At 58.1% G+C, this 13,486-nt stretch overlaps 1 protein-coding gene across 2 annotated transcripts in view; it reads left to right on the top strand.

Annotated features, from left to right (window-relative positions):
• Nucleotides 1-13,486, top strand: part of SLC24A4 (solute carrier family 24 member 4) — a 134,494-nt gene that overhangs the window by 80,306 nt on the left and 40,702 nt on the right. For both annotated transcript variants that reach the window (XM_062181315.1, XM_062181314.1), the window contains exons 3-7: nucleotides 2,610-2,686; nucleotides 7,674-7,748; nucleotides 8,679-8,763; nucleotides 9,906-10,009; nucleotides 10,647-10,721. In XM_062181315.1, coding sequence (XP_062037299.1) covers nucleotides 2,610-2,686; nucleotides 7,674-7,748; nucleotides 8,679-8,763; nucleotides 9,906-10,009; nucleotides 10,647-10,721 — 416 coding nt within the window. The remainder of the gene's footprint in view (nucleotides 1-2,609; nucleotides 2,687-7,673; nucleotides 7,749-8,678; nucleotides 8,764-9,905; nucleotides 10,010-10,646; nucleotides 10,722-13,486) is intronic.

The raw sequence follows: 13,486 nt of genomic DNA, 5'->3' as shown, positions 1-13,486 counted from the left end.
TTCTAGAGGAGCCACCTCCCAGACTGGGGCGTGACCTGGTCCTGGCTCCCAGCCACCAGCTAGAGAGGAGGAGTGGCCGGCTGCCTGCTTACGACCTCGGTGTCTGTGCCAGCTGTGCCACAGAAACAAGCTGTCTCCTCTCATCCTATGAGAAGGCTTTGTCACTCTTGGAAATTGCTCAGATGCCTGGAAGACCTGCGGCTCAGCGCGGGTACTCGATCAATGCTTGTTAACTAAACGTCAGGGTGGAAACCCCTCCTCTCTAAGCTTAATTGGGCCCCGAGTTCTGAAAATACTGCTTTCCCCCAGTGACCATTTCTTCCTCTTGCATTTTTGCGGATCGCCACTGATGGGCAGGTGGCCAGAGAGGTTAAACGACTCGACCAGGGTCTCTCTCACACACACAGGGTGTCTCTCTCAGTCCCTCCCTCCCTGCCTCACTCTCTCTCTCTCTCTCTCTCTCACACACACACACACACACACACACACTCAGACCCTGGCCTACAGTGTGGCTGCACCTCCCAGGTCTGGCCTCGGTGTCTGGATACCCTGAACCAGTGGCGTTCCTCTCTGAGCCCCAAAGGGACGTGTGCACGGCCACGGTGCTTGTCTCCCGGGTTCGAGGTGCACCCGGGAGATCGGGCAGGCACAGAGGATGTTGGGTCACAAGCAGCTGGGGGTGCTACTGGTTAAAGCCACCCCATGGAAGGCATCTGCTGTGCTCCACGGCTCTCTGCCTGCACGTGGGGGTGCAGGCCGGGGTCTCTTCCTCCCAAGGACAAAGCCATTTATAACCCGAGTCCCCTCCCTGTGTGGGTGCTGTGTCCTGGGCAGCAGAGAGGCAGCAGGACTTTAAGGCTCAGAGGGTTCCCAGGCTCGGATAAATCAGCTCTCAGAACACCGGTTTGGAGACTCGGGAGAAATGTCTGTCATTCCCGACGGCTCCGTTTCTCCTGGAAACAAGATCCTGGCCCCGGGAATGCTGAGCCTCCCCTCCTCCCGTGTAAGTCTCCACTCGGAGCCGACACACCTGGACGCAGGTGAGTGCCCTTGAGATGGTGGGAGTGAGTCCATTCAAGAAATGCGATTACGAGAGAGGAGTGAGGAACCTGTTTCTCGCTTAACACTGCTTGTTTCCACGTGGGTGCATTTCGGTGTCCAGGGGGCTGGTGTTTCTGTATCTTGTAGGGAAACTCTGACCTTAAAGATCAGAAGAGTCTCCAGATTGGGGGAAAGCAGTATTTTCAGAGCTTAGGGCCCAATTAAGCTGAGAGAGGAGGGGTTTCCATCCTGGAAGTTTATTTAACAAGCATTGATGGAGTACCCGCCCGCGCTGAGCCGCGAGTCTGCCGGGCATTTGAGGGACTTCCAAGGGTGATAAAAGCCTTCTCATAGGATGAGAGGAAACAGCTTGTTTTTGTTGAGATCTACCACTGGCTGGGTGTTCAGCTTAGAGGTTCAGACTCCAGTTGAGACACCCGTGTCCCATATCAGAATACCTGGGTTCGAGTCCCAGATCCAGCGTCTGACTCCAGCCTCCTGCTGATGCACACCCTGGGACACAGTGCTGACGGCACAAGTCATTGAGTCCCTGCCACTCACCTGGGAGACATGATTGGGTTCCTGACTCCAGCTTCAATGTGGCCTGGCCCGGTCATGACCACTGCAAACATCTGGGGAGTGGATCAGCAGATGGGAGTGCTGAGTCTATCTGTCTGTCTGTCTCTCTCTCTCTCTCTCTCCCTCCCTGCCCCCTCCTGTTCTGCCCCAAATAAATAAATTTAAAATTGTTTAATTTACCATGTTTAATTCAGTTGCTTGTTAGGGTCTATTGAGAACCCACTGTGAACCGGGCCTGGCGTCAGTACTGCAGGTGCCACAGGGGATGGGGCAGTGTGGCTTCTTCCCTTCTGGAAGGTTCTGGTCCAGCTGGGTGATGAGGACCAGTGGGGTCTGCAGGGGTCCTAATGGGACCTGTGCAAATGATGGCACTTTGCAAGAGAGGGCGTCTCCGTCGGTCACCTGGGTGGGGGAGGTGACGAGGGACCATCTCCCCATTCCTGGGGGCTGGGGGTTTGCTCAGGGCTGCTTGGGGGTGCAGGGGTGGTTCTCAGCCCTTGCACACTGGTGTGGGTTACTGCACACTCTGGCACTCGCAGATGACACGGCTGTGAACACCCGCGCGCGGATTCTCATCTCTCCTGGGCCTGCACTTGGCGTGGAGCTGCTGGGCCACGTGATGGCTGCCTACGTCACCTTCTGAGCCACCGCAGGTTTCCTTCCAAAGCTCTGCCCTCCTGTGTTCCCACCAGCAACGTTGAGGCTTCCAACGTCCGCGCATCCTCGCCAGCCCTCGGGTGCAGGCCACCCTGGGCGTGTGGAGTGGCTCGTCCCTAACCCACGGCCGACTCACAGGTGCTAGGGTGTCAGTGGGCGGTCAAGTACCCAGCAGCCTCTCCTATGAAGGGTGCCGGTCTGCCCAGGCCGAGAGACGCCGGCCCTGTCCCGGTCACTCTGACGCCCGGTGGGCTCTGCACTTCCTTGGGGGTCTCGCAGACCTCCGGTGAGGCTCCTGTCCATGACTGACCCTCTGCTGTCTCCTCTTCCAGCCATCCACGAGTTCCCGGCAGACCTGTTCTCCAACAAGGAGCGGCAGCACGGAGCCGTCTTGCTGCACATTCTCGGTGTAAGTGGCCCTGGCGCGTGCGATGTCCCTAAACTCGTGGCAGGTGGATCCGCTGCCCCTGAGCCAGCGGCAGAATGTGAGTTTTGGCTGCGCCTCATTTCCTGTTTGTATACAGTAGAGAGGATGGCAGCGACTCCAGGTGCAGAAGCGGGAGGGATGTGGGTCAAGGGCATCGGACATTGTGAGGCACGTAGTTAGTCCTCTGAAAATGCCCACTGCCGGGACACCCTTGACTGCCCAGAAAATGTAGACTGGGTGCCCTTCCTCTCGAGCGCCCCTCTCTGCACCTTGAGGACGAGCGGTAGAGGTCAATTCGAAAAGGAGTAGTGGGCTCAAAGTTCAAGATGCACTTGTCTTCATGACCCCAGCCTGATCTGGCTCACTGCCTGTGTTTGTCGATAAAGTTTTATTGGAACACAACCCCCCCCCCCCTTCATTTCTGTGTCATCGCCACTTCTTGGGCAGAGCTAGGTTGCACCAGAGAGTGGGTGGCCCACAAATCCAGAGACGCTTCCCCTGTGGCCCTTTACAGAAAGGTTGCTGCCTCGAGCCTGTGGCTTGGGGAAGCCAGAGTGGTGAGGCTTGGCTTTCCTGCTTTGGCTCAGCCACGCCAAATCTCGACCACCCAGCACCGGCCGCGTGCAAATCTAAACCCAGCCGAGCCTTACTCTGTGCAAGAGAGAATTAAGAAAGTGAAATCTGGGTTTCTCATCTGGAGAATGGCAGCCCGGGGGGCATGAATGGCGAGGTTTTAATGAGCAGGACAAGCCACTACTGAAGACGAGGGTTTGAATGAGCGTTGCGGGCAAACTTGGAATTATTCCCACAGCAGAGCCGTGACCCGCCTCGTGTCTGGGCTATGCTCCCTGCGTTCCACTGAGGGCTGGGCTCTGCAATGCTGCAGCCCTGCCTCACGGAGCTAAGACAAAACCTTTTCTCGCTGGTGGCCACTTGGGACGCCCGTGTCCCCTGTTGGAATGCGTGGGATCGAGTCCCAGCTCCTCCCCTTCAAATCCAGCTTCCTGCAGATGTGCGGGGGGGGGGGGGGCAGCGGAGAATGGCTCAAGTCCTCGGTCCCTGCCACCCCCGCGGGAGACTCGGATGGAGGTCCAGGCTCCTGGCTTCAGCCTGGCCCAGTCCCAGTTGTGAGCATCTGGGGAGTGAACCAGCAGATGGGAGACTCTCTCTCTCTCTCTCTCTCTCTCTCTCTCTCTCGCTATTGTTCTGCCTTTCAAGTATATAAAAGTAAAGAGAGAAACTTTTAAAAAAAACACCATTTTTTTCCCGAGTCTGAGCATACCCTGTGAATTTTGTAGGAACCCTTAGAGCAAGGATTAACCAAACTGTGTCTGGAGCCGAATCCAGCCACCCCTCTCCTTATAAATAAAGTTTTATTGGCACACAGCCACATGCAGTTATGGCCGCTGTTTTCCTACCCTGGTCAGTCGGAACGGAGACCATTGGATCAGCAAAGGCTGGAATAGTCCTGTCGGGCCCTGCTTTGTCGGTGGTGCTGCCAAGTTTTCCGGCTCTCCCCGGCCGGTGCAATGGAAACCACGGCGCCATCTTGGGCCTCTTGGCTCTCCAGTGTCTGAAGGCTTCCTAGGTGGTGTTGGCAGAATTGCTGTGGGTGTGACTTTAAGTCAGAATCCTGAGACGGGGCGGGCGCTCTTCCCTTTACCCCACTCCTGCTGGTTTTCCCTCTTTCTGCCCACCCCCACCCCGCCCCCGGAAGGTAGGGAGTCAGACCCAGGGGCGGTCAGCCTCGGACGCCGTGGCCACTGCTAGCGCGTCCTCCTCGTTACGGAAGTGCAGTTGATTCCTTGCGAGTTTGTCGAGTATCACGTCGTCTTGGCTGAAGCACCCGGCCTTTCTCTCTTTGCCAAACAGGGCAGCCACACGTTGTTCAGTGGAGACAGAAATGGCTTCCCCAGTGCTTAGACTAAAACCCATCTCCTCCCTGTGGGCCCTGGCCCTTTCTGCCGCTCCCACGTCGCCATCTCCCTTTTGCTCCCCACTCTGTGACCTTGCTGGTTCTCTGTGCACCAAGCTCACCATGCCGCAGGGCCTTTGCACTTGCTGCTTCCTGGTAGCGGCAGGTACTTTGTCTGCTTGTGTGTTGCCACCAAGGTAAGTTTCAGGAGATGCAGGCTTTTCCTCGCACCCCCTAAACTGTATCCCTGATCCCCGGAGAGGTTCCTGGCCCCTCGGATGAACTCAGCAAGCCGTGCGGATGGCTGCATAGACAGTGGGGCAGGGAGAGAGTCTGGATATTGAGCTGTTTCAAAGGCCCCTGCTCTGTTCTTTTTTCTTTTAATAAGGATAGCAGGGGCCGGCGCCGCAGCTCACTGGGCTAATCCTCCGCCTGTGGCGCTAGCACCCCGGGTTCTAGTCCCGGTCAGGGTGCCGGATTCTGTCCGGTTGCTCTTCTTCCAGTCCAGCTCTCTGCTGTGGCCCGGGAGTGCAGTGGAGGATGGCCCAAGTGCTTGGGCACTGCACCTGTATGGGAGACCAGGAAGAAGCACCTGGCTCCTGGATCTTCAGATCGGCACAGTGCCGGCCGTAGCGGCCACTTGGGGGGTAAACCAATGGAAGGAAGACCTTTCTCTCTCTCTCTCTCTCTCTCTCTCTCTCTCTGTCTAACTCTGCCTGTCCAAAAAAAAAAAAAAAAAAAAAGGATAGCAGGGCATGTGTGTGTGTTTGTGTGTGTGTGCGCGTGTGTGTGCATGCATGTGTGTGTGTGAATTTTACTTGAAAGGCAGAGCGACAGAAATCTTAAAGCCAGTGGTTCAGTCTCCAAACGCTCACAGCAGCCAGGGCTGGGCCAGGCCAAAGCTAGGAGCCCAGAGCTCCATCTGAGTGTCCCACGTGGGTGACAGTGACCCAGCTCCCTTGCTTCCCGGAGTGAGCATGGGCAGGAAGCTGGGATCAGGCAGGAGGCACAGCTGGGACTCCAGTCCGGGCCCTGCAGTGTGGGACGCGCGAGTCCCAGGCAGCGTCGTAACAGCTGGGCCCGGTGCCCGCGTTGTGACCTGTTCTCTCTCCATCACCAAACAGATGATGAGGGCCGGCAGACGTGGCTTCTCCAGGGTCGCGCGGCAGCTAAGCCCCAGATTCGGCATGGAATCGAGTCTTTGCTCTGTGCCAGGGCTTTGACCGCGTGCCAGCGTCAGGGAGCAGCCCAGGGCGGGCCGGCTCTGGAATTCCTTGGCCGTTGGTGAGGAGGAAAAGCCTCCGTCGCTGAAGATGCAGGGAGCGCGGGGTGATGGTTATTTAGAATGCTCCCCGGTGGCTCTGGTGCTTCCTCCTGGCCTTCGGGGCAGAGCTGGGCGCTGGGAAACAGCCGCTATTTTTTTTTTTTTAAAGATTTATATTACTTATTTGAAACGCAAAGTGAGAGAGAGAGAGAGAGAGAGAGTGTGTGTGTGTGTGTGTGAGAGAGAGAGAGAGAGACAGAGACAGAGACAGAGAGAGAGACAGAGAGAGAGAGAGAGCTTCCATCTGCTGCTTCACTCCCCACATGGCCACTACAGCCAGGGCTAGGCCAGGCTGGAACCAGGAGCCAGGAGCTCCATCCGGGTCTCCCAAGAGCAGCTGTTTGAGAAGAGCTGTTGGAGGCAGGAAGAAACCATCGTGTCCTGCCCTCAGACTCGGCACTCCCATCTTCACCTCCGGGCGCCCACGTGGGTGGGAGTGATTCTGCGGTGGGCGTCTCACTCGACCTGGTCCCCAGACCACCTGCCTGGAAAGTGTGAACTCCAGGGGTGGTGGGCACCGTCCCACAGGACTGCCCCACACTTCATATGCCAGGTGCCGGGCCCACGCGGTTCTGCCCGAGCTCTGGCCGGCCAGCCACAGACGGCAGCATCTGCTTCCTCAGGTCTGATGAATTTGCTGGCACAGCAAGCAGAGAGCGGCCCTCCCACACATGCCCCTTGTTCTCAAGATGTGACAGAGGGACACGGAGGAGCAGCAGGTGGGGGAGAGGCCTGGGGCAAGGAACCGTCCGTGGATGCATACCCTGGGAGGCAGTGGAAGATGGCCCAAGTACTTGGGTCCCTGCCACCCACATGGGAGACCCGGATGGAGTTCCTGGCTTCTGGCTTCAGCCTGGCCTTGCCCTGGTCATTGTAGGCATCTGGGGAGGGAGCCGGTGATGGGAGCTCTCTGTCTCTGTGCGTGCATACATGTGTGTGTGTGTGTGTGTGTCTTCCAAGTAAAATTAATAAACCAATGTTCATTGAAATGTATATTATAAAAAAATGCAAGGATTTACATTGTGGGGAGGGGCACCAGAACAAGTTTATTGTTTCATTCCATCTTTCTGTGAACGCTTTGAGTTCTTTTGAACGTGGGGAAGGGGCGTGGAGCTTCCAGCCCCGCTCTAGCGCTGCGCCCTCCAGGAGCCTCCAGGAGTGCAGCTGCCCAGAGGCTCCCCGGGGCCTGTCCTCGGGGGTTCTCCCACGTAGGCCTGAGGGATGGCAGCAGCAGCAGCCACCGGTGGTCAGCTCAGCCCCAGCCCCGCCCCCGCCCACAGCAGGGCCGGGCAGGGGAGCCGAAGCCGCATCCAGGTGCTGTCGCGAGGCCTCCAGCCACCAGCCGTCCTTGCGCCTGGAAAAGACCAGGGTCACTCGGGAGAGCCTAAGGCTGCCTGTGAGCAGGGAGCCAGGGCCAGGGACCTGATCCACGGCAGTGAATTCTTTAGTTTACAGACAGAGGGAATGTTGGTACGAACAAATCTGAAATCAGTCTGCATTTCCCATGAGCTCTTGGGAGCCCCCTCGGATGGCTCGTGATGTCGCATGCCCGGGGAGAGAGGGGCTGGAGCCAGGTGTCCTAGATGGAGGAAGCTCAGCTCTGTGGTCTGGAATGTTCCTGTGGGCCCGTGTGCCGGCCTGAGCCCCAGCAGCCTGGCTCGGGCATGGTGGGCCCTGGGCAGCAGCCACAGGAGTCCTCGCTGACCCCTGTGTCCCCGCTCCCTCTACAGGCTCTGTATATGTTCTACGCCTTGGCCATAGTGTGCGACGACTTCTTTGTCCCATCCCTGGAGAAGATCTGCGAGGTACGAGAGACCCTGTGGCGGGGCCTGGGGCTGGGGGCGCTGGAGGACGTGCACACGACAGGCGGAAAAGGCCCGGCTGGCGTGGGAGTTCCCTGGGGGAAGACTGACAGACAGCAGGCACCTAGCGATTGCGTGGCAGCTTCCAAATGAGCGCCGGCAGGTGCATTCTGTCCCAGGGCTTGGCCGAAGGGACGCTCCCTGTGTGGCATCCAGGGCCTCTGGCTGCACAGGAGGCCTCTGGTGTGGTGGGAGAGCCCAGGCAGGCCCCGCCCCTGTGCCGAGCACTTCCTGTCTCCTGTGCAGGGAGCAGGGCCCAGGCCTCCAGGATGCTGGGCTGCACTGACTCAGGATCTTTAACCCTTGCGGGCCAACATTTTCTCCCTTGGATGATTTTATTTTATTTCTGCCGGTAGTCAAGACCCCACTTTCTCTCTCGGTGCTGCCTTACTCTTGATTTCCAGTCAAGGAAGGAAAACTGCTTTTGTCTACAGGAGAGAGGCTGTATCTCTACTGGAAAGAAGCTGGGAGGGCTTCATGGAGGAAGTGGCGTTGGGAAGGATTTCAGAAAGTACCTAGGAGAGGGCAGGGTGTTCTGGGAGGAAGGGGCGGCCATGGCCAAGGCAGGGAGGAGGCAGGACAGGAAGGGGCACAGCTGCAGGTGGTCGGCTGGGCTCTGTGGCAGAGCCTCTTCCTGGAGCTTCCCCCTCTGGGGGTGCTAAGGTGGCTGGGCTCCCACCTCGGGACCCATGTTTTGTCCCAGCCTCTGCCAAGGCCAGCGCTCAGACCGTTCTGAGAGAGAGGAGCAGATGGGCGAGAGGGCGGGGCTGTGAGTTGAAGCTGGGTGCAGGACCCCAGTGGGGAGCCTGCCCTGAGGAGCGGGCTCAGGCCACGGCTCTGCCCCCTGAGGCTCCGGGGCCACTTCTGTTGTAGAGACTCCACCTGAGCGAAGATGTGGCCGGTGCCACCTTCATGGCTGCGGGAAGCTCCACGCCAGAGCTCTTTGCCTCCGTGATTGGTAAGAAAACTGCGCCAGCCCGAGACAGAAGGGGGCGTCCGGCGTGGTGGCCCGGGCCGTGGGCTTCCTTCAGCTCGGAGCCTCGGTCATCTCTGGGAAACAGGAGAGCTGCAGAGACGGGAGTCCTGTTTCTGGGGTGCGGGGTGTGAATGGGTGTGAGGGCTCTGGGGGAGGTGAAAATGTTCTGAAATTAGATTGCCATTTTGGCTGCACAATTCTGTGAATGCACACAGCCCTTGGGGGTAGAGACTTTCAGTGGGCGCGTGAATTGTTACTTGACAAAGACGTTCAAGACACGGGAAGGTCTGGAACTGCTGCTGTGGCGTAGCAGGTAGAGCTGCCGCCCGCAATGCTGGCCTCCCAGATGGACGCCGGTTCAAGTCCTGGTGGGTGGCTCCACTTCCAATTCAGCTCTCTGCTATGGCCTGGGAAAGCAGCAGCAGATCGCCCAAGTGCTTGGGCCCCTGTACCCATGTGAGAGACCTGGAAGAAGCTCCTGGCTCCTGGCTTCTGCCTGGCCCAGCCCTGGCCATTGTAGTCATCTAGGGAGTGAACCAGCAGGTGGAAGATTCCCCTTCCCCTCTCCCTGTCCCTGTCCCTCTCCCCCTCCCCCCTCCCCTCCCTTCCTCCTCCTCCTCTCCCTCTCCCTCTGTCAAATAAATAAATAAATCCTTAAGGAAAGAAGAAACAGGAGGATCTGAGCTGATGGGGCCCCTGCACCTCCCTGGCTTTGCTGCTCTCTCCGCCGTGTTATCTTCATCATTTGAGAGACAAAGCAAGAGAAAGTTCCCATCCCCAGTTTGCTCCCCAGATGCCCACAATAGTTGGGCCTGGGCCAGGCCAAAGCTGGGAGCCACGAACTCAGTCCAGGCCTCATGTCGGTGGCAGGGACCCAATTCTGTGAGCTGTCACTGCTGCCTCCCAGGGTGTGCGTTAGCAGGAGGCTGGAGTTGGGAGTCGCAGCGGAGTTCTGAGCCTGGGCACTGTGATGTGGGACACGAGCGTCCTAACTGGCTGCATGCCCGCCCCGGGGACTCTTAGACAGTAAGAACCACTCACTTCCCTCGGCTTGGGCTCACGGAGGAACAGACAGCCCCAGGCAGTGCCACCAAGGGCCGGGATTTGTGCCTGTCCCCTCCCAGGCGTGTTCATCACCCACGGAGACGTCGGCGTGGGTACCATCGTGGGCTCTGCCGTGTTCAACATCCTGTGCATCATCGGAGTGTGTGGATTATTCGCGGGGCAGGTGAGTGCCTTCTCCCAGCCTGCAGGGGGCGGGGATTATGCTTTCATAAAGAGAGTGGGGGCCATGGCCAGGACACCCAGGGCCCAGCGGGTGCGGGACCAGTCACTCCCTGTGGCTGCCACCACACCCACTTCCTCTTGTGTGAAAGCAGCAAGGGACATTCCTTCCCCTCCACCCATCTGGGGGTCTCCAGGCATGACTGGGGCCAGCAGCGGCCAATCCAAGGGCAGACCCTCACTGGACAAGCAGTGGCACCTGCAGCCTTGGCCCTGAGACTTGGGACCTAGCATTGGCCTTCCCAGCAGGTGCCAAGCGGGCTTACAGCTGGGATCCCCTGGGAGGTCCCCAGTGCCACAAGGGGATGTGAGATTTGACCTCAGAGAGGCAGGCTCGTGGGTAAGGCCTGGCAGGAAGGGTTGGGCAGCCAACGACCCATGAAGGTGCCAGTGGTGGGTCGAGAGCGAGAGTGGTGGGTGCCCACCTGGGAAGCCGGCCCTGGAGTAGAGTTAGTTTTGCCATCACTTGGTTTCATTGTGTTCCCAGATGTAACAGGGCAGGGGTGGCAGGAACGGCTGTTAGGAAGGGCCCGTGGTCCGTCCCCTGCACCTGCCAGCCGCTGACCGCCCTGTGCCCGCAGGTGGTCCGTCTCACGTGGTGGGCCGTGTGCCGGGACTCCGTGTACTACACCCTGTCCGTCATTGTGCTCATCGCGGTGAGTGGGGCCCCTGCCCTGGGATGTGGCAAAGGCACAGAACCCCTCCCACCCTGGGGCCCTGCTGCCGGAACCTCAGAGCACTGACACCAGCCACTCGCCATGCGCCCCTCCAGCCGCAACCTCCCTGGCGGCCATGCGCGCAGACTGACACGGCGTGGGGGAATCATGTCCCCTGGGGTGCTGGATCAATGGAGGTTTCCCAAAGCAGTGAAGGCCTCCTGATAAAATTCTACGAGACGGTGAAGTACGGGCATCCCTCCGTGTCCGTGCCAGGTGCCCTGCTGGGGAGTTGAGTGCTTACAAAATACTTTGCCTTGGAAGGCGGAGTCAAGCGAGAGGCTAGACCTCTGTTTCCGTATCTGGCAGGTGGATCAGAACGTTCGTGACGCGTGCGCAGTGTGGGCCGACTTCCACGTGGGCTCACATGTGTTACAGTATGCCCTCCCTGGCCCTCGACTGGGCTGTGAAAACTCTAACAGCCCCAGCAGTGTCCCACAGGACCCCCTGCTGGTGGTACTACCAGCACCCTCATTGGGGACCACTTCTTAGAGTTTGGGGAGCCCCCTGCCTGCCTGAGACACTGTCTCAGAAGTGGCTTCCCAAAGCCCTGTGTGTGTGTGCTCCCCTGGTCTCTCCTGACACCCCATGCAGAGTCCCTTGTGTCCATAGATGGGGGCGGGGGCAGCCCTCTCTGCTTCCTCTCCACGCTGGGGCCATTGCAGGAGCCTCCCCAGGAATGGACAGAGATGAGAGGGGCTGTGTTGGGACTTGGCTGGCACCATTAAGCAGGCCGAGAATCCCATGACTCTCCCCTCAGCCCCTGGGGTGGCGGTCGCCTGTCTCCGTGCGAGTCCAGGGAAGCCGATGGTGTAACTCCCTGGGCAAAGGTCTGAGCGCCCAGGGGTGGCCGCGGCGGCTGCTGCTGTAAGTCCCGGAGGCCAAGGGCCCCAGCACCTGGACTTGTCACGCCCGAGGGCAGTCAGGGACTGCTCCCAGCTGCAGTGGAGAGGAGGCACACTCACCTGTCTCTGCCCTTGGGCTCTGTTTGGGCAGTGCCAGGCAGTGGGAGGACAGATCTTGCATGTCTCTCTGGGAACAACCCTCACAGACACACTGGGAACAGGAGGGTCTTCCAAAAGTGGTAGAAAAACAGCGGAAAGAGGGGCTTCACTTATGCAAAAACGCTGGAATCCATGCATAGTCTTCGTGAACCTCTATGTATGCCCTCGTGATGCTGTCCCAGCTCCGGGTGCCTCTGAGCCCAGCCAGGTTGACACCTACATTAACCTTGACATTGAGCAATGGTCCTCCCCAGCCTCCCTTCAAATTGCACAAGCTGGACCTTGGAGTTTCCAAAGGGGTTACTCTTTCTTATCAAGAAAAATAGGGGGCCGGCGCCGTGGCTCACTTGGCTAATCCCCCGCCTGCAGCGCTGGCATCCCATATGGGCGCCGGGTTCTTGTCCTGGTTGCTCCTCTTCCAGGCCAGCTCTCTGCTGTGTCCCGGGAAGGCAGTGGAGGATGGCCCAAGTGCTTGGGCCCTGCACCTGCATGGGAGACCAGCGCGCTAGCCATAGCAGCCATTTGGGGGGTGAACCAAGAGAAGGAAGACCTTTCTCTCTGTCTCTCTCTCTCTTACTGTCTAACTCTGCCTGTCAACACACACACACACACACACACGCCCACGTGTGCCATTTATTCAGTCTTGAGATTTTTTTTTTTTTTTTTTTTTTTTTTTTTTTTTTTTTATAGACAGGCAGAGTGGACAGTGAGAGAGAGAGAGACAGACTGAAAGGTCTTCCTTTTGCCGTTGGTTCACCCTCCAATGGCCGCCGCGGTAGCGCGCTGCGGCCGGCGCACCGCACTGATCCGATGGCAGGAGCCAGGTGCTTCTCCTGGTCTCCCATGGGGTGCAGGGCCCAAGTACTTGGGCCATCCTCCTCTGCACTCCCTGGCCACAGCAGAGAGCTGGCCTGGAAGAGGGGCAACCGGGACAGAATCCGGAGCCCCGACCGGGACTAGAACCCGGTGTGCCGGCGCCGCAAGGCGGAGGATTAGCCTGTTGAGCCACGGCGCCGGCCAGTCTTGAGATTTAAAAAAAAATTTGGAGAAGCCAAGAGACAGACAAGAAAGACGCAGCCAGACTCCCATCTGCTGGTTCAGGCCCCAGATGTGCACAAAGGCTGGAGCTGGGAGCCAGCAGCACAGTCCAGGTCCCATGTGCAAGGCCGGAACCCAGCTACGTGACATCACAGCTGGGGTCAGGAACCAGAGGAGGGTGTTGAACCCAGGCCCCCCAGTATGGGGCACACGTGTCAACCACGAGGCCGAGTGCTCATCAAGGAACCAAGGTTTCTTTGAGTCGATTTATTTTTACTGAAATACAGCATTCATGCCAAAAATGCACACGAGTGCACAAATGAGTGTTTTGTCCTCTGAGCACTGGCTCCCAACCGGCACTGAAATTAAAAACAGAATATTGCTAGCACGGCAAGAGCCATCACTATTCCCCCTTCTGTTTCATTTTCTGTATGTGGGAAAGAAGAATATGTTGCCATTTACATGGTATAATTCAGCAAAACACTGTTTATAACTAAATACCAAATGATATGATATCCACGCAATTTTTAGACTCTAGTAACTTCCACAAATCGGAGAGAACAGGGGATGTTTGGTTTTCTTGAGTCTGGCTTATTGCGCTTAGCAGGGTGATCTCCAGGTGTATCCACTGGGTCGCAAACATCAGGATTTCATTCTTTATGA

Source organism: Lepus europaeus, chromosome 22 (assembly GCF_033115175.1).
Source record: "Lepus europaeus isolate LE1 chromosome 22, mLepTim1.pri, whole genome shotgun sequence".
NCBI classification, from domain to species: Eukaryota; Metazoa; Chordata; class Mammalia; order Lagomorpha; family Leporidae; genus Lepus; species Lepus europaeus.
Note: the sequence above shows the minus strand (reverse complement) of the source record. Positions and strands in the feature narration are given on the sequence as shown.